General features: G+C 38.8%; 1 protein-coding gene across 2 annotated transcripts in view; it reads left to right on the forward strand.

The window, feature by feature from the left end:
- CEP85L (centrosomal protein 85 like) overlaps positions 1–19,084 on the forward strand; it is a 135,352-nt gene that overhangs the window by 94,832 nt on the left and 21,436 nt on the right. For both annotated transcript variants that reach the window (XM_036379810.1, XM_036379809.2), the window contains exon 4: positions 12,630–12,751. In XM_036379810.1, the coding sequence (XP_036235703.1) occupies positions 12,630–12,751 (122 nt within the window). The remainder of the gene's footprint in view (positions 1–12,629; positions 12,752–19,084) is intronic.

Here is a 19,084-nt window from a genome sequence, read left to right on the forward strand (position 1 = left end):
CAGTAACTTTTTTAATGCATTTAAGGTTTTTTCTTGAATTTCATAGATTTACGACCCATTTGCTTATATGTTTTACCTGATGCCTCCTTTAATGATTATCTGACTTCAGTGAATCTCACTCACATCTGTAGTCTCAAATCTATCTTCTGGATTTATGTGGAGGAAGTTGCCTTTCTGAGGCTGCAGATGTTCCTGCTTTTGTATAGTGAGACTTATGGTCCTTGTTAGCATTATAGGAAACAGCTCTGCTGAGAAATCTAGGCTTTGCATCGTGTTACTTTCCTCTGGGACAAGACGTATTTATTTTCCTAACCATGGGACAGACGTTAAATTAGTTTGGTTTTCACGTTTTTTTCTTTTTTACAAGCAAGAGGAAATTACTTTTTGAGGCAGCAGTTTATAAAGCATACCATTGCAAAGTGATTAGGAAAAAGTACAAAATAAATTAATAGAAAACTTGGTCTGAAATATTTCTCTTTTTGGGAATGGTGAATGCTCTGGTAGTAGTAGTCATCAGATTTGTTACTGACCAAAGGCATTTTTTGAAAGGTCTTCTTGAATGTTTTTGTTTCAGTTGCTGTTACTGGCACAAACCTTAAACTATTAAAGTAGAGCACAGGGTGCAGAAGTGTGTCACGCCTGTTTATTGTCTTTGCTGCTTTGACCCAGTGTTAAAAGAGAAGGGAAGCAAGAAGTTTTGCCTGGCTCTCGCTCTGAAAATTGGCTCTGTCCTGTCTCTTCCCCAGCCCCGTTAGGAAACATTTATTTCATGTGGATACAATACAATTAGCACAGATTTGACCCATGTAGGCAGTTTATTTTGCAACAAAATATTGACAGCACAAAAAGCTGTGTTCTTGTAAATAGCTGGTGGCTTTCACAGTGATGAAGTTTACCTTTTTACTAGGTTAATGAAGGTCAAATAATTTACTATAGCAGTTATCTTCAGTGATGCAAAGTGTCTTCAAAATAGGAACATGAGACAGGAGAGGAAATTCAATGATCTTCATTACAGGGAAGGTTCTTTATTTCTATGAAACGCCTGGGAACACTGTGTTTTAGTGCTTACTGGTGTCCTCAATTGGTTAAGCTGAACAATGTGCTTTAGGTGGTGTGCCGAGATCCTTATACCTAAGAAACTGTGTTGAGTGTCTTTCAGATAAACTGTTCTGGGAAGCACAGAGATTAGTTGTGTTATTTGACATGTTGTGAGTGATAGATGAACAGCGGGACAAAGGCACATGAAGGAGAGATAAAGTTGGAGGACCACGTTTCAGTTGCCAAGTGGTGGTGCTGGATTATCTCCACTTGAAAGCGTAACTGCAGAATTGAGGAGAAACGATTGGGCTTTAGCTTTTGCTGCTACCTATCTTCAGCTAAAAGTTGACCTAGCAGAATTGCATAAATATTGCCCAAATGATGAATGTTTTGGCATCATTTAGAAGTTGAAAGACTCTCTTGTGCAGATTATTGCAGTGATCACCCTCAGGTAGCATGGAGGGGCAGCAGGTAGACCAGTGGCCTCAACAGGGATCTTCATTCAGATCAACATGGAGATGGCATAAATCAGGCTTTTAAAGAGTTTTCAGGCTAATTTTCACGTGGCCTTACTTTGAGAAGTGGGAGCCAGCACCACCTTTCTTTCTCTTGCTTAGTGTTACAGAATGGTATGTGTCTTTTCTTCACTTCTTCTTTCCATTGCTCTGAAGTTGGTTTTTTTTTTTCCTCTTCCCTTGATTGAGTGACTATAAAAAAGACTAATTCCCATGGTGAGCATCAGCTATCTATTGCTCAGTATCTTTGTTTCATGCAATTCATACCTAAAACAGGGGAAAAAGCATTCAGCAAAAAAGCACCCCAGAAAATTAGGATCCTGAATTTTATTACCTGAGAATTTGAGGTACAAAACTTTATATTTTTCTTTATTCTGTTGCAGAATGTGCCAGATAAAAACATGGCTCTACTCCTTGGTTCAGACCAGCTCTGAATAGCAAGAGATTTCCTGGTCTTGCAGATATTTTCTGACTATGTATTCTGTTTCAGGCAGCTGCTTTCTCATGGAAGTTCCGTTGTCAGTCACTGGAACATGGAAGCTTTGTCAAGTGTAGTGTCCAGACTGTTTTGTCTGTAGCTTCCTGACCACTGAGGTGATGTGGAGAGCTTTTTTCCTGCTTTTATGACTCCATTCTTATAGAAGAAGCTATTTGCTTTTTTCCTCTTTCTGTGGCCTTCATTGAAAATTAATTGGTTCTATGGTTTTGAAATACAGTCCTCTTGTATCAATTGGTTGCGTGAGTACTTGGTATATCATTATTATTGACATCTCTGTGAATTAAAAAATGAAAACAAAAGTAGTTCATTCTGAAACATTAATTTTTCCACCTTCTAAATGAACCTACTTCAATCAACACATATTTATTTTTCTTTAGGTAGAGATAGTCTCATTTGTGTTTGCTAAAACCAGGATTTCGCTTACAAAATGGTTTCTACACTAGAGAATCCTCTGTGTTTTGGTGCTCTTTGAAGAGACCAATTGTCTTTGTTCTTGTCTCAGTTTCCTCTCTGTAGAATAAGTCTAGTTTCTTTGTAAGAAACTTGGAGACCTACAAGTGACAAGTACTAATTGCTGGTGATGAAAATTATATTTATTTTTTTAGTGTGAACTTCTGCCTTTTCTGCCTATATAAAGAAGGTGCTAGGGCTCCCCCAAGTTTATCTTGTAAGGAAGGAAAACACCTTCACACACTGACACGGATGTTTGGATGCACCCTTACATCATACTGCTGCTTTTGCTAGAGACAAGTGTGTTTCAAGTACCCCTCATAAACTCAAGTGGAAAAGGTTCAATCTGGATTGAAGCCAAGCAGTTCAAATATCCGTCACTTACTCCACACACAAATTATGTGACTACCTTCCATGGTTGTGTGGTTGCTGCTTTCACACGCAGTGCAGTGTTAAATTAACAACATTTCTTCTGTTTATCAGTGATGCAGGTGTTTCAGGCTTGGATTTTCAAATGTCTGACTTTTGAGATTCCAGGATTTGCCAGAGGTGCAGAGCCTCTATAAATCTAAAATTCACAGAGTCATGCAAGTACATGGTGTCTCCTTGTGAGTTAAAAAAATATATGTATAAAATTCCTTTTTTTTTAATTTTTCAAAATTCTGGGGCAAGTGACTGAAATGTCTACGTGATGATACATCATATATGTGATGCTGTACAGGGATGATGGTAGAATCCCTGCTTGAAGCAAGTCAATCTTCACAGTAGGTCCATGTGCTGTTTTGCTTGGTTTGCTGGCTGAAACAGCTAGTTCTGTCCGGGAAGAATTTCTGGAGTTGAGACAGAAAATATGAGTATGCCTCTAATTTTCCCATTCATGGAAGTTTTTCAAAGTAGTCACCAATAAATGTAGATTAATATTGTACTCACATTGTCCAGCACTCTGATGGCCACAGATCTTATTAACACTCTGCATGAGACTCTTTCAGCAGAGAACTCGATTTGGTCTTCCAATCCCCACTAAGGCAGCTTTACTAAATCCCTCCCTTGCCACTATTTATAGAGTATCTTGTCTTTTTTTCCTTGTTTTTTAAATCCATGTTCGTGGTAATAAGAGCTGAAGAACAACAAAGGTGTGCGTGAGAGGATGTCTTTGTTACTGCTAACAATTTTGGTTTATCAGCCTAAAAGGAAGTGGAAAAGAGTGTATTATCTAATCATTCCTTCCCCATCAGCTATAACATGTGAAGAAGTTGCATGGGCAAAACTTGAAGTGCACGTGTTCCAGTAATTTCACTCCCTTTTTTCTGCAAGTGCTCATAGAGACCAGCTCTGGATTTCTGTTTTTAAATAAAATGTACTTCTTGAGTTTGTGGGAATTGTTGGATTTGTTCTAATATAAATATTCTGAATGCTTCTGCTTCATTTTTGTGGGATTTTTTTTTTTGTTTATTTTAAACTTCAGTTAATTGTGCTGAGTATGGCTCATGTTTCTTGTGAAGTCCTGAAAAGCTAAAGCAAATGGAACACAGGAAAGGAAAGGCTCAGTTTTCTGGTTTAGGGGCCAAAACCCTTCACAGAATCTCAACAACTTCCATTTGAAAAATCAAGACCCTGGATAAAGAATTTGCAGAGCATCACTTTTCCCCAAATGTATATTCCTGCTTCACATTAAATCCATAGTGGCTTCCCTCTCTTTCAATATCTGTGCATGTTTCATTAAGAGAATTTGGTGCTCTGTGCTTAAAAGTTTTTTTCTAAGTTTTTTTCTCCAATTACTGCAGAAGTATGGGTTGTTGTTTTTTTTCCTCTAATATTCACCCAAGTTGCACTCTCTTTTTGTCCCTTCATGTTACAGGAGGACTCCTGTTAGTTTCTGTGCAAGATTGATGGCCAGCTCTGCTCATCCTTGCAAAGTTTGTGCAGACTGGCAAAAAATAGCTGCTTTTTTGATTGCTTTCTAGGTCTTTTGCATCCACTTTTTGCATCCACATTAGCCATGAGCAGGCATAGTAAGTAATCATGAGCAATCAAGATTGGCATTCAGTAAACTGGTATTTGTAGGAATTAGCAGTGTACATTTAACTTAAAGGTTTTTATAAACCATCAGAACTTGGTTGAGGATGTCAATTTTACATGTCCTTCATGATTGATTTTTGCCAACTGTTCCTATTTTCTATGCTACTTCTGTCAATTAGTGCTTGTCACTTGTAGTTCTCCAAGTTTCTGACAAAGAAACTAGACTTACTCTCTTCTGTCTTACTTGTACAGTTCATGAGTTTTTGTAGTGAATACATGCCCTGTATTTTTTGAGCACATAAAACAATGGTCTTTTTGAATAACTGTAGTCACTTTGCTTTCCAGGACAGAATAAGAAGCAAAAAGAAATCATGAATTTACCAGTGAAACTTCAACTAAAAGTTAAAAAAAAAAAAAAATTGTTGTTGTGGAAGCTCCCTTTCATCTCCAGATGTTTAAATTTTTTTTTATAGTAAAGAACATTTGAATTTCAATGCAGTAGGAAGATAAAATGAACACTTAATAAAACAAGTGCTTCTATACTTAGGAAAGACCCAGTTGTTATCAGTGGAAAATTCCAGGCACTGTTGCTTTTAACGTCATATTAAGTGGCACCTAGAAGTGTTTTGTGTTCATAACATTTGCCAGAATATAAATGGAAAGGATTTATGACAAAAATAATATTGGTGTTGCATGAAGTATGAAGGAATGTTATAAGAACACATAAAAGCAAGCAAAGTGTGGTTGTTCAGGGGAAGATAAGCAGAGGAGGGTGTATCGTCATCATCCCCTGTGCAACTCCAGGAGAGCTGGTTTCACCCTTCAGGAACGTAGGGGCTTAGGGGACAGAGATGAGGAGTCAGGAAAGGCAGGGAGGACTGCTAAGAGGCTGCAGCCTCTTCTAGGAGACTGCCCTTGTCTCTGCCCTAACAGCATGCATCCCTAGGGACTGTGCAAACTCTTTCCAGAGTTAATCCATTGCTTCTTCGTCCTTGGAGGCTTTTGTACAGTACCATCAGGGATGCTAGAAGGAACAAAACCTTGCCAGTTAATTGGTGACCAGAATTCCAGTTCCCTTCCCTTGCAAATCCTCTGCTATATTTCTGCTTTATTCAGGATCCCCTGCTGAATGCAAACTCTGAGCACATAGGTGTCTTACACATGCAGTCTTCTGACTGTAGGCTAGGACTGTGCTGCTGCTCCTGTGTGTGCTGTCATAATTCATAGAGGCAACACAGGGAGGATTATTTTGAAAATAAAGTGCAGGAGGCTTTTGGTTTTATTCTGTTATGCCATCTTGCTGTGCAAGTTCCTTTTCTTGAACTGATTGCTTACCTAAACACCAGGTCTTGGCCAGTAACTTAACAATGTCATTGCAACTGGATAATAAGGTTTTTTTAGAAGCTTGGAAAATACTCAGTCTATACACTGATACTTTGGAAGAGTTTGGCAGTGCCTGTAGTTGAGATAATTCAGCTTGTGGTCATGTTCATACTAATCCAGCACAAAGCTGTGCCACTGCAAAATGTGTTGTCTTGTACACTGCTTTCCCACTTAGGAGTGTGTGCCAGTGCTAGATCTCACATGGCCTTCAGTGCAGTGAATCTGATAAGAGTCTGACCGAGATGCAAATAACCTTCATGTGTGTGGGATGGGGGGAAGAGTGTGGGACTGGGGCTGTCAGGAGGGAGCTGAAAGGTATGACTGTTTGAAGTGGTGAGAAGAGGCAGGAGAACAGGCCCCCTCCCTTTCATAGCCGTGTACATTTATGCCACATTTAAGTGACCACGCGGTTGCTATCAAAACCCTGTAGCTATGCCATCAGTAAAAAAATCTCTGCTTGTTTTTTATTTATTTAAGATTTTTTTCCTCCATGGTGAATAGCTACCTGACCTTAGCTTTTGTTTTCTCCCATCTCTTGTTGTATCCCAGCAACCATGTACTTGCTATGCTTTGCTCTTAATTCATTTGTAAGCTGTTGTGTGAAGGGATCATGTCTTCCTCCCTTGTGATTATCAGACCTGACCTTGATGAAGTTCAGGAACCTCAGCTGCAGTATAAACAATGTTGGGGAAGAAGTAAATATACAAATAACAGTAAATTGCAGGACTGTCAGATTCCTCCCAGGCTTATGAGAGTAAAATCTGTGAGGTCTGAATTAAGTGTCTTGCCCTGTGTGCAATGGGGATTTCATTTGTGAAGCAAGTTAGAACAAATGTGTTAGTAGAAGTGTAATGACTAGAGGGAGTGCTGCTTTTAGGAGGCATGTGAATGCTATTAGTGTTTATTCTTCTCCATTTTGAAAGCTTTCCACTTTCTTAAAGTTTATGATGATAGTGGTGGTGTCTGTAAATAGCACTAGCATTTTAATTTTTTATTGGAAAAGCTTTAAGAAGTCATACAAGAGATGTAGCATCCATGCAGCTCAGCTCTGGCTATATATCTTTGAGGTGATCCCTTCTAAAATTAATTCTTGAATTTTGTTGAAGAGGTTGGTGCCTAACTGTGATTATTCTGCTCTTGGCTTTGTGTAGTCCATGTGTTGTTAGGCACAAGAATGCATTATTTAATCCTAACTCAAAGGAAGTCCTGATGTGTCATCAAGTAAGGACTGGCTTGCTCTTTAATTCCTAAGCTTCATCCAGTGCAGATTCTAAAATCTTAAAATTTGGATCTTCTCTCAGTCATTTGTGATATGTTTTTGCTACTTTTCTCCATCTCTTTAGTTGGTTTGATGGACTTTTTTGCTGTTTGCTGGTTTTTGTTTGTTTGTTTTCTCCTGATACTCTTATCCCAGATTGCCATATCTCAATTTTCATTCCATCATCCTTAGTTTACATGGACTTTCAGAAAACAAGGTATTTGCTGTCTGATTTCATGTCTCTTCAGGCTTTGTGATATTTAGTTCTTTATCATAAATAATTCTAAGCTTTTTAGCCATGAAAGTTTCTCTTCTTTGGACATGTTTTACTGTTCCAGTGACTTTCTGGTTCCTTGCATTGTATTACCAGACATAGTCTTGCAACTGGGCTTATGCCAGAGCTGTTTAGAGTCACTGCTTTATCCTTTCCCTCACCCCCTTTTTCTGTAACCTGACATCCCATATACGGGCAATCCGAACTTGCATTAAGCTGATTTTCAGGCAGGTTAAATTGTCATCTCCTGTCAAGTGCATTTTCCCTGTTAGTTGTGGTCTCTCTTGTATTAACTGCTTTGCAGCCTGCATGTCTATATAAAGTATGTGTTTGGAATTTTTTTCCAAACCTTATTGATTTTTATTTTGCTGTTGGCAGTGCTAACCTCTCTACAATACACCTGTGTTTTTGAGTATCTCACCATTTGATGGTGTTTCAATGTTGTTTTTAATGATGTTTTCCACATTAAAGAAATTCCCCAAAGAACACCATGTACCATGGCTGGAATAAAAGTGCAAGGGCATGATTAGATGTTCTTTCCCCTGTGACTGCTGGAAATTTGTGAAAGCATAGGCAAAATGTGATACAGCCTAGGTGTTGCTGCCAAGAATTGTAGTGATTATATCCTGCTGAGCAGAAACACTATCTTCCCTAAAAGGCAAAGATGGAGCAGAGTAGAGCAGTAGGTGGTGAGGTACAGATACCACAAATTATAAATTCTTGTCTGTAGTCTTTTTTCTGCCCAGCTCAGAATCTTTTACAGTGTGGAGGGTTCAGCTTTGTAGCTGTGTTTCTAGTGCGTTTCTGCAATGCACAGCCTTTCTGTATAAAACATTCCTTAAAATTAGGGCCTTATTCTATGGTTGCAGCCTTCTGTAGCTTTTCCTGCCTGACAGCCACCAACCCTGTCATGTTTCACCTGCAAAAGGATGAATGATCTTTTGAGATTGTCTCAATTATGGGAGCTGTTCTGACCTGAAAGTGATCTTAGGAAGAAATCTGTGTGGGGAGGAAGGGATGGGTGAATTGGTTTTCCTCACCCAGGGTGTGGAGCAGTTACAGAGCTCCTCAGTGGCTGCTGCTCTGCCTGTGCAGATTTAAACCTTTTCCTATCACAGATGACCCATAGGCAGGAGGCATCTCCATGACAAGAGGACATTTGGGCTTGCTGCTGCCACATCCACCTCTTCTTTCTCCCACATTATCCATCCAGTGATGTCCCTGAGGCACAGCCTGAGCGGTCACCCATATTTGTTTCCTCAACTGTCAGTCAGAAAAGGAATCCTTAGCTCCTACTAACATTGCTTGTGTTGGTTCTTTGCCTTGGATTAGCTGTGGATGCAAGGAATTTTCTTTCTGTTGAGTAATGCCTGTTAAATGCAGCAAGAGAGGAATGATTCCTATGGACAGGAGTTTATGGTACAGTAGGGCAGTGTAAGCAGTTGTCTGGAAGGAATCACTCACCTGGCATAATTCTTGGTGCTCTGCTAGTTGTTAGTAATGGACTGTGAACATCTACAGTTGGAGTATGGACAGCACTGGATTATTTAAGCTGTGACTTTAATGAAAAAACCCTTTCAAATAGATTGGGGTTTTGGGGGGGTTTCTTTGGTTTTTGGGGTTTTTTGAGATTAAGTATTGTGTTGACATTTTCAGACTTTACTTTGTGATGTAGTAAATGACATCATTTGACATGATACAGCACGTTACATGTGGAATGCTGGGCTCCTCTGTGTGCTGAGACCCTGATCTGCTTCAGGCAGAAACTATGGGCATGTTTGAGAAGATAATTTTAATTAGCACAATTTAAAACCCAGCCATATTTGATCTAAGTTATCTAAATGTTGTTACACTCTGTCCACAGCAAAATTGTTTTTCCACTGATAATAAGCATGAAGCTATAGTCAGCAATGTCTGTTCCAGCAGTATTTGCATCTAGGTTAGTACAGCAAAGATTTCTTATTTTATTTCTTTTTCCCCAGCAGCTGACTTTGCCTCAACAGTGACTTGAAGGTTTGCCAAGCCTCTGTCACAAAACAAGCTAGTGAGGACCTTTGGATGTCACTGTGCAAAGGATACTGTTCTAACTGAACACATGTTCTCAGGACAAGGCTGATACTCTCAGAAGAGGTGCCAGGTGACAAAAATAGTTGTATTTTGTAGGACAGATAGAAAAGAATGTTGTGTCTTTCCAGATGGTATTTTGTTTTGTAGTTGTGGACGATTCAAGTTAAGGGCTTGGAGTTGTGGATGGCTTTCTAAATATGACTCCTGGAAGTGTATCTGGTCTCACTATTTGGTTTGATATCCTTAGGAGACAAGATACTCAAACGTAAGCGGGCTGCCTGTGTGTTACCACACAATTCAAAGCAGCTAGAAAGCTGTTTGTAGTAATCAACACCATGTGCTCCTAAATGAGTGAAGTGTCTTGTTATTTTGGGAAGTGCTAAGTATTTTTAGTATATTCTTTTTCTTTTTTTTTTAATTGGATTAAACATGATATCAGAATCAAACATTTTTGTTTGTTTTCATTTGTTCAGAGTGAAAAATAGAAGCATACAATTTTAATACAAAGTAATATTTTATTTGGTGTTACATACGTGTATACAGCCTGTATATACTCCATAGGATTGGGTATATTCCAGAGTTAAAGTATGTCAGTGAGTAATCTATGGAGGCTTTATGGTTTAAATTTAATAAAAACCCCAAACTAACACACTATTGTTGGCATGTCATTCACAAAATATTGCTCTGTTCTTAACTTTGCAAAACACATTGCGTTGCTTTTCAGCAGCTACAGTATTTGACTTGTATACTTACTTATTGCACCAAATTTGAAGGGTTTTTTCCCAACTTCTGTTTATTGTACCATATTTGAAGGGTTTTTTTCTGACTTCAGTGCAAATTAATGTTTGCAGAGGTGCTAGATTGAAATAAAGGTTTTGCATTGAAAAATTCTCTTAAAGAAACCACCCGTGACTTCCAGAATGTCTTCATTCTTAAGATGGGTTTGTATTTAAATTGCTGTCTTTAATTTCTTCATTTTTATAGTTCAGTTTTAAAGACAAAAGTAATCATGTTCAATAAATTGATTTGGCTTTATAAAGCCATATATTTCCTGTTCATCATGTCAAATGCTTGTGAGTTTTCTCTTGAGTAGAGAAAGTTCTGGCTCTGAGAAGTAAAGATCGAATCCCAGCTGCAATAAGGACTGTTTCTTTTTTCTCTTTTGACGGTAGTGTAGTGGTGTTGAGGTGGATGTCTGTTCCAGCATTCATCAGCACTATAGTGGGAAAAGCAAAGGAAAAAAATTCATAACATGAAGTTCAGTGATAGTTCCTGATGTTGTCACTTTGTACTGCACGACATGGCATGGCTGACTGAGAGACTTTGACTGGAATAGGTTTGTGCTGGTGCCTCTCAATTCAGCCAGTCGTATGTATAATACAGAACAGTATGTGAGAATCCCAAGGTATTCTGTAAGCACCAAAGATGACTTTGAAGTGATGTGGTCTGGATGGAGCAACCCAGGCAAAATAAACTTCTAAGCTGTAAAGACTCTACATATGTGCTACTTACAGGAAGAATCATGACTAGGTGTCTTTCCTGAGTTTATTAGATCACTGCCCAAACCAAAAATAAAAATATTATATCACCAGTTCAGATTTTGTTTTTAATTGGTGTGTGCAGTATTTAATGTGTAGAACTGTTGTTGTTTTTTGTGGTCAGTTTTTGTTTGTTTGTTTTTTTTAATGATTCATAACTGATCTTACTATTGAGGCTCTCCAGTTTGTTAAGCAAAAGAAATATTCCCTGAAGCAGATGAATTGGACCTGGGGGGATGAGGGGTGAGGTGAGGGTGTAACAGTCTTGAAAGATTTTTAGAAATTTTAAATCTTGTCATCTTACCTGGTTTAGGTTATGAATTCAAAGATAATAAATGTGCAGAAACACATCAGTGACCAAGCTAGGGATTGAACTGAAGTAAACTGAACGGGAAGAAATAATTTTTAAAGTTACAGAAGAGATTATAGTTGTGCGGAATTGGCTCCTGACTTTAGTACCTCATGATATTGGGGTTTAAGCAATGAATTCTTTCCATTCAGTGTTATAATTCACAGTAAAACTTTGACCAGAAGCATGGAGTGCTTGGCAGTTGTTTAACTTATTTTAACTGTTGATCATATGTCTTGGTCTTAATACAGTTTGTTGTAATTTCAGGTGAAATTTAAAACATTGTGGCACTATAAAAGAAAAAAGAGCTTAAAATATCTTTTTTAATAGCCATGTTTTCACTTTTTTTCCTTCTGCTCTTTTTCAAAAACATAGAAAGACAGCATTGTCCAGGATTCCTCTCAGAAAATAAAGACAGTTATCTTTTTTCAGTGATTCAAAAAACTGGTGAAAGATTAAATGGTACTTCATGGCAGCTGATGCTGGGACTCTTCAGCTTGATCTCAGAAGCTCTAGCTTAAACCATCCCTTACGTGAATTCCTGATGCAAAAATTTGTAACAAATGCTTTCTTGAATGCCCCAGTTTTTTTACTTTTGTTCCAAACCATGATGTTCTTGGTTCATATTTAGTTCAGTTATTGCCCTCAGTTTGTTGTGAGACATGAAGCCTGGCTTTTGTGAAAATTAATAGAAAGCCTGAAACCTCTTATTTGTGAAGGTTGTATTCTCTTACAATTCAGCCAGAATTATATTTCCATATTCTGTATTTAAGTGCACACACATCAAGGGAAATGTCTCTTTCTCTGTAAAGAGACAACTGTTATGGGCGGGAGTTGAACAGGGCAGTGGTGACTGTTACCTGCCATTACCAGCAGGTCTGAGCTACCCAGCCCTGGCCTTTCAAGTGCTACAAGGATTGCAGCAGGATGTGATATGAATGCTTTGTGCTCTTCCTCTTGATGAGATAGTTAATTCTAAGTGAGCTTTTTGTTCCAAACTGCTTTCAGAGCTATGAATTGTTTAGTAGAGAAATGATAAAATCAATGACGCTGGGCTGAAGTTTGTTTCCAGAAATTTGTTTATAAATCCAGTTGTTTTGCACAAAGCAAATCTGAATTAAACTGAAAAACAGTACTTAGGTTTCTGTAAGAGCAAACTTCTTTGTAAATGCTGTAATATGTAGCACATTATTTACTTTCACTGTTTTGGGGCCTAATCCTACAATTGTTTTTATGCAGGTTTCACCTGGAACAGCTCGTTCAAGTTACCCAGCTACCAGCTATCAGGACTCCAGCAACTGGGAATCTCTAATGAAAATTAAAGAAGGGCTGCTAAGACAGAAGGAGTTTGTAATTGATAGGTAAGTACCCAGCTCCTGCTGCATTAATTAGCTAAGATGAAGTGAAAGCTACAGTGTAAAAGCTGGCTTTCAAGGGAAACTACTTACTTAGTAAAGTTGTTAGGTTTCAGTCCAGCCACTATTTATGCCCAAGTATGTAGGAGCTAATCCTGCTAGGAGAGAAGACTGGCAGCTGGCCTAAAGTCTTACACAAAGTTGGAAATTATTTAGGAGGTTTAATGCCTCTGGAGTGGAAAAGGAACAGTGAGCCCAAGAGCCACTTCTGCTGTCAGGTTCCCCTCTTAGCTTCTTACCAGGCTATAGGTTTGTATAGGACATCTTTCTGCTTGTAAGGGAGTTCCAGAGTGGAAATTGGTCAGGTTCGTTGTGCTGATTTTCTTTTCCATCACAAGTACAGAAATACTTGAAGCCAGTTGATAAAGCTTTGAGAAACTGGCCTTTGTAGTAATATTCAGCAGTAAAGTCCTATTCAAGTCCTCATACAAATTGTTCTGATTAAAAAAATAACTAAATTATTAAATCCAGAATCTTTATGTCAATAAATATATAAGCTTGTATTAAAATTCCTGTCAATCTGAATGGGCCTTAATAGCAACTCTCTGCCCAAACTCACAGTTTCTAATACCAGGAGGATTAGGCTTGTGCAAGATCTGTTCATTCCTCTATTGCAACAGAATGAGGCACTGCAGTGGCTGAAGGTGTTACTGTCCCTTAGCACACTGGCCAGTAGCTGTGGTGGCTTTTCAGCAATCACTGCAGTTGTCACTGGGTTCCCCAGCTGGATGTAGGATGCTAGTGTGTGTTTACCTGCTGCTGCAGCAAAGATGGCACAGTTAGGAACTGAGGCATGGGCTCACCATCCCACTCTGCCAGCTCTCCTGTGGAGGTGGCGATCTCCCGAGGGGGTAAGAAGTTAAAATGGAAACATCTTTAGCTGTTGTTTACATCTCCTCTGTCAGAGCCTTTTGATCAGCTGCTTGAAGGCCATCTAAATTACAGTGGGTTTTTTTCAGGCTTGCTATGTCAGTAGTAATGCTGCAGTAGCAAACTTGCAGCCCACCTCCTGGGGCCCGGGCTGTCAGCAGTGTTTGTGAGTGCATTGCTCATGATGGCTGGGGTGGTCTTCTGTTGGGGGTTAGAATGAATATAAGCAAATAAAGGTAGTATAGAAAGTAATCTTACCCCTAAGAAGTTGCAGCTGAGCCAATTATTAAAGATTAGGAGCAGGACTGACTTTAACAGGCCACAGCTGTAGCCAATAAGAAGAAGAGTGCTATAAAAGAGTGAATTGGTGGCTTGAGGGGGAACTGGAGTCAGTTGGTGGCTGTGAGGACAAGGAAGAGTCAGTGCCTAGGCGAGCTGCCTATGAGAAACATCAAGGAGGTATGAAAGTCTTGCAATAAAGGGACAACAATATGGAAGCCCTTGCACTGTAATGATAACAGTCTTCAGTGCCTCTGCTGGGCTTACCATCCTGTGCATTCTGCAGGGAGGCTTGTTACACACTGGCAGCTGAAAATGCAGTTGGTGTTGCTCTTCTCATGCTGAAAGCATATTTACAGTCAAGGAAGAAGTTTCTGAAATGACTCTTTGCAACCTGGCTGCCTGCTAATGTTACCTGAGACTGTTCATGTGGAGGAAGAAAAGTTATTTCTTGATACCCAGTGATGGTGTGCTGGTTCATTTTTTGTACAAGTAATTTCTTTGTGTGACTTTCTGATAATGAATACAGTTCCTTCAGGATTTCTTGCCAGAAGTCCGTTTAGATAATTTCTTTTCATTCAGCTGAAAAGGAAAAATACAGTTTGGAAGCTATTGAAATGGAACAGACCACTTAGTGATGTTACATATTCAAATAGATACTTGGTGTTAAATATTGTAATTTGTAATAATGGGGTGTAAAAATACATCACAGAACAGGCTCTTCTTTGAATATTGAATTTCCATTTGAGCAAAATATTTGCCTGAAAAGGTATTTTAAAATGAAATAGAAACATCAGTGGATTTGTATTTTCAAGATTAATACAAATTGATGTTGCATATTTACAAAGTTTTAACAACAGATTGTTTAGGTTTTTTTTAAGAAGAGGTAGTGCTTTCTGTGATACATAATAATACTTTTGGTTTCACTCATGAAGAAAATGGTACGTATCTGCTGTGCAAAAACCTTGAAATAGAACTCCCTTAAGAAGCACTAGTGTTACATTTCTTATTAGATGGTGTGTTAATAAGGCTTAAGTGTGAAAACTACCTTTCTTTAAGCCACAAAGCAGCACTAAGTGAAAATGTGGTGTTACCTACATTTAGCACATGGGAGCTCAGGGCCTTCTTGCCCTGAGCCTAGAATGGTATTTGGGAATAAACCTAAATATTCCAGCTCTTGGTCTTCCTGAGCTTAATTTAAACTTCTTTTCAGAGTTTGAATTTCTTTGGGAATAGTGACCTAAAATTAAAAACATAAAGTGCTTGCTAAATTGTAGTTAATTCAACATGGTGGTAGCTAAATTACAGAATAAAATTTATGCTTTGGGCAAATGGGGAAGAAAGTAATTTGTTGAATGAGGTTAGGTAGGAGGTGTTTGCTGAGAGGGCTCTTTGTATATGTGGTTTTCATGGAGTTATAAAAGGTGCAGCCTCCTTAAGTCGCATGCTGAATTTACCAACTGGTAGTTGAGGGGACAGGAGCTCAGAAGAGCTGTGTTAACCTCCTGCTGCCTGGTAGGCAGAGGAGCAGGACAGCAGCTGGCACGGTGTCCCAGACCCAGCTGTTTGCTGCTGGCAAGTACAAGGAACAGCTGGATGGAAAGAGGCACACCAGCAATGCCTCCCTCTTGCCCTTGTCACCAGTCTCCCTTTCAGCCACAGGGTCATTAACCCTTTTTTTTTAAGGTTAAACACTCTTTTATTGGGAGTTGTACTGGTGTCCCACTTATTGAGGAAGTGGAGGAGATTAACATCACACACCTTGTTCTTCGTAGCCGTGCTTAAATCTGCTGATATGTAGGAAATGGGTGCTCTGTACAGGGTAGTATCTTTAGGCTGTTGTACCTTGGTCTTGTTAAAAAGGGAGGAGAAGAAGGAAAGGGAAACATGCTTCCTTGCTTTTCTTCTTTCCATACAAAGATAAAAAGGCAAAAAAAATTCTGCCCTTCCAGATTAGATGAATAAATTTCCTTCTTTTTGCATTGGAAATCTACCAGATAGGAATAATAGCAAGTAAGCTTCCAATAGTTACAAAAGCAATTCAAGGAGTAATGCTTAGCAGTTTGAATCATAATATTTGGATACTTTGGTGTGTCACTAGAAATGCAAGCATTTTTAAGTTTTTAAAATCCCAAAGAGCCACTTGAGCCTGAGAATAGAACAAGTACCTTGATTTTGATCTGTATGCTGTGTTGAACAGGTTTAGTAATAGATAAATAAATGCTAAACAGACTACACAAAATACATCAATTTAATTTAAGTAGTATACAGCATAAATGAATGGGTTTAAAAGTGGTTTTGGTTTGCTTTTTAAAGCTGCTCTAGGAGTCACTACTAAGTTAATAAGTAGAAACCAGAAATGTTTTTTTAGTCCACTCTTAAGAAAATGAGGGGAAGACTCTACATTCAGGAAGTGAGAACACAGTGCAAGAAAGCAAGCCTGCTCTGTGTGTGCATACCAGAACACAGTGGCCCTTCTTTAAGGTGTGTCTCATGTTTTTTCCACATAAGAACTATTGCACAGGCCATGAATGAGGACTTAAGGATTTAGTCTGTAAGAGGAAATTTCCTGCTGCAACACTTATTACTGTAATGTCTGTCACCTGCTGTACAAAATAATTGGATTATATCATTGCCTTATTTCTCTGGCAGCTTAGTATGTAACACTGCATTATATTTAGCACCAGAGGGAGCCAGCAGTGTTTGCATTGGTTTAGAAAATCACAGCATCACATCTTAATTCTTCACGTTGCTCCTCTGTTCAGTACATTAACACCACTGAAATTGCAGTGTTCGGTGCAATGCTGAATGTCTCTTGAGGCTGCCACTGTAGATATGTGACAGGGGCTGCATGTAGTATGAATAAATGCCAAATATCTGGACATATGACACAAGCTGCTGAGAATAACACTTGTGCATGCAGTGTTCTCTTGCAGACAGCATAAGAGCATTTGAACAACTTTTCCAGGAAAGATTTGGAAGTACAATTTTATTGAATAACTGTTATCCCTCAGACTGTAACAACATATACATTCTTAAAACACTTGCTAAATCATTAACTTTTAAATCCAAATCTGAATTTGGATTAGAAGTTTTCACTGAGACAAGAGAAGTAGATTTTCTTTGCCTTGTATCAAATTGTCGTGACTTCAGTAGATGACATGAAGCTGTATGTGCTCTGGTAGTGCTCATTTTAATGCTAGTATAAAGCTATAGTTCTTGTAATTTTGATTTGCTTGTTAAGATCTGCAGCATTAGCATATCCTGAGTGATAATTTGATGCCATTTTTGAGGAACCTGAAGCTTCATACCACCCATGGGCTGAGTGCATGCTTGTATAACAGGGAGTCCTGTGCAGGGAGTGGGGCTGCAAGGAACCTCCTCAGAGTACTTTGCTGTATAAAATACACTTTGCTTCCAATAAAAGTGTTTAAAAGATGCCTTTATCTTTTCCAATATCACAAATCACCCAGGTAACTTGTGGATGAGACTTCTATATGTCTTGAGCTGGTAAATATTCATGAAGGTTTTGTTACAGAGTAATAATTTTAGCTGTTTTAAAAAGTCACGTTTCCAGATGTGAATGCTACTTACACTGGTGAAATTAGTTTTCATCTAATAACCTAAATCTTGGCAATAAATAGAGGATGTTGGGCTAGAAAGCACCTATTTAACCCGACTGCCAGGCCCTGGGAAAGGCAAGCAGTAGTGCTGTGACTAGATAGTTACACTATTGGTATGTGGAGTACCAGGTGTTCTGTATCTTTTCTGGGTTGGGCAGCTTGGTGATTAATTAGCTCAAATGTTAGAAAATTTTTCCTGATATAACTTAATCTTTCCTCCTGGGTAATGTTTTTTTAGTCATCAAGTAGTTTTTGTTATTTTTTTGAGATCTCTCCAGCTGATGAGCATGTCTTCTATGAAGTGTCCAAACTGGCCTCTGTCAGGCTGAGTGCTTGTCTCTCTCACTGACCATGGTTGTGTGGTGTTTGTGCAACACTGGGCAGTTTTGGTCAGTTGCCATCCCAGATACTTCTCTGTGGAACTGGTGCTAAACCATTTCATATATTCTGAGGATTTAAATATTTGTAGGAAGTTCTAGTATTTGGCAGAGAACTGCAGGGGAGGTTCAAGAGTTTCTCTGTGTTTGTCCTGGCAGGAGACTACGGAAGGTAAAGAGCTCCCACCATGGGAGGGAGAGTGCAGCCCTCTCTCCAAAGGGATGTTTGTGTCCGTGTCCCTCTCATGCCTCACTCCCTTGATTAAGTAGCACAAAGCTTTTGAGAAAGTAGAGTTACTGTCTCTGCTCTTGCCTTCCTTGCTTTAGCACTAGCTTACCTCAGGCTAGTGTGTCAGGCAAGCATTTCAAACTTTATGCATTTCAGAAAAGTCATTCAAAAATAGCATGAAAAACCAATCTATACAGAGCAGAAATCATGTCTCAACTCCCCAAGGTATTGCTCTGCTATTTCCTTCAAGATAAGTTCTGCTTTGACTGGAAGAAAGGTTCACTTAGAACAATTTCACAAAAAAAGGAGACTTCATTGCTTAGGAAATTGGAGATCTTTTCTCATAAATTTTGCTGATGTTTTCATTCTCTGGCATTATCTTCTGAATTCCGGAAAATATATTCACATTGTTTTTAGGACTTTGTGTACTAAGGATCTCTTTCCCTATCAGTACTCTGCACGTTGGACTTCAGGTCCCAAGAGATCATGCCTCTAAAACAAAGGGATATAAAAATTTGTATCCAACTTCTTAAGCAACAAAACAAAGCAGCGTACCTCCAGCTGCAGCATGGAATAAATTATATCTGTAATACAGATCCATGTTGTATTTTACTTTGTATCCTGATTCTGAAGAAGTCTGCTCAGACATTTTCACCTAAAGCAGAAAATTCTTGTTGACTTGTGACTTATGAAGGTAAGCATCATTTGTCATTTGTTTTCTTAAGAAGTTACTACTGTCCCCTCTGTGGTGGAGGAAGCTCTGTTCTAAAGTCCCTGAATTGTTTCAAGATACTTATCTTACCTTGACTTAGAGTGTGGGACTTGGATGTATGCTAATCTAAAAATTAAAGTTAAGAAGAATAGCTTAGAAGTTGGGGGGATGAAGTGCTTCTCTGGCAGA

Source organism: Molothrus ater, chromosome 3 (genome assembly GCF_012460135.2).
Source record: "Molothrus ater isolate BHLD 08-10-18 breed brown headed cowbird chromosome 3, BPBGC_Mater_1.1, whole genome shotgun sequence".
Lineage (NCBI taxonomy): Eukaryota > Metazoa > Chordata > Aves > Passeriformes > Icteridae > Molothrus > Molothrus ater.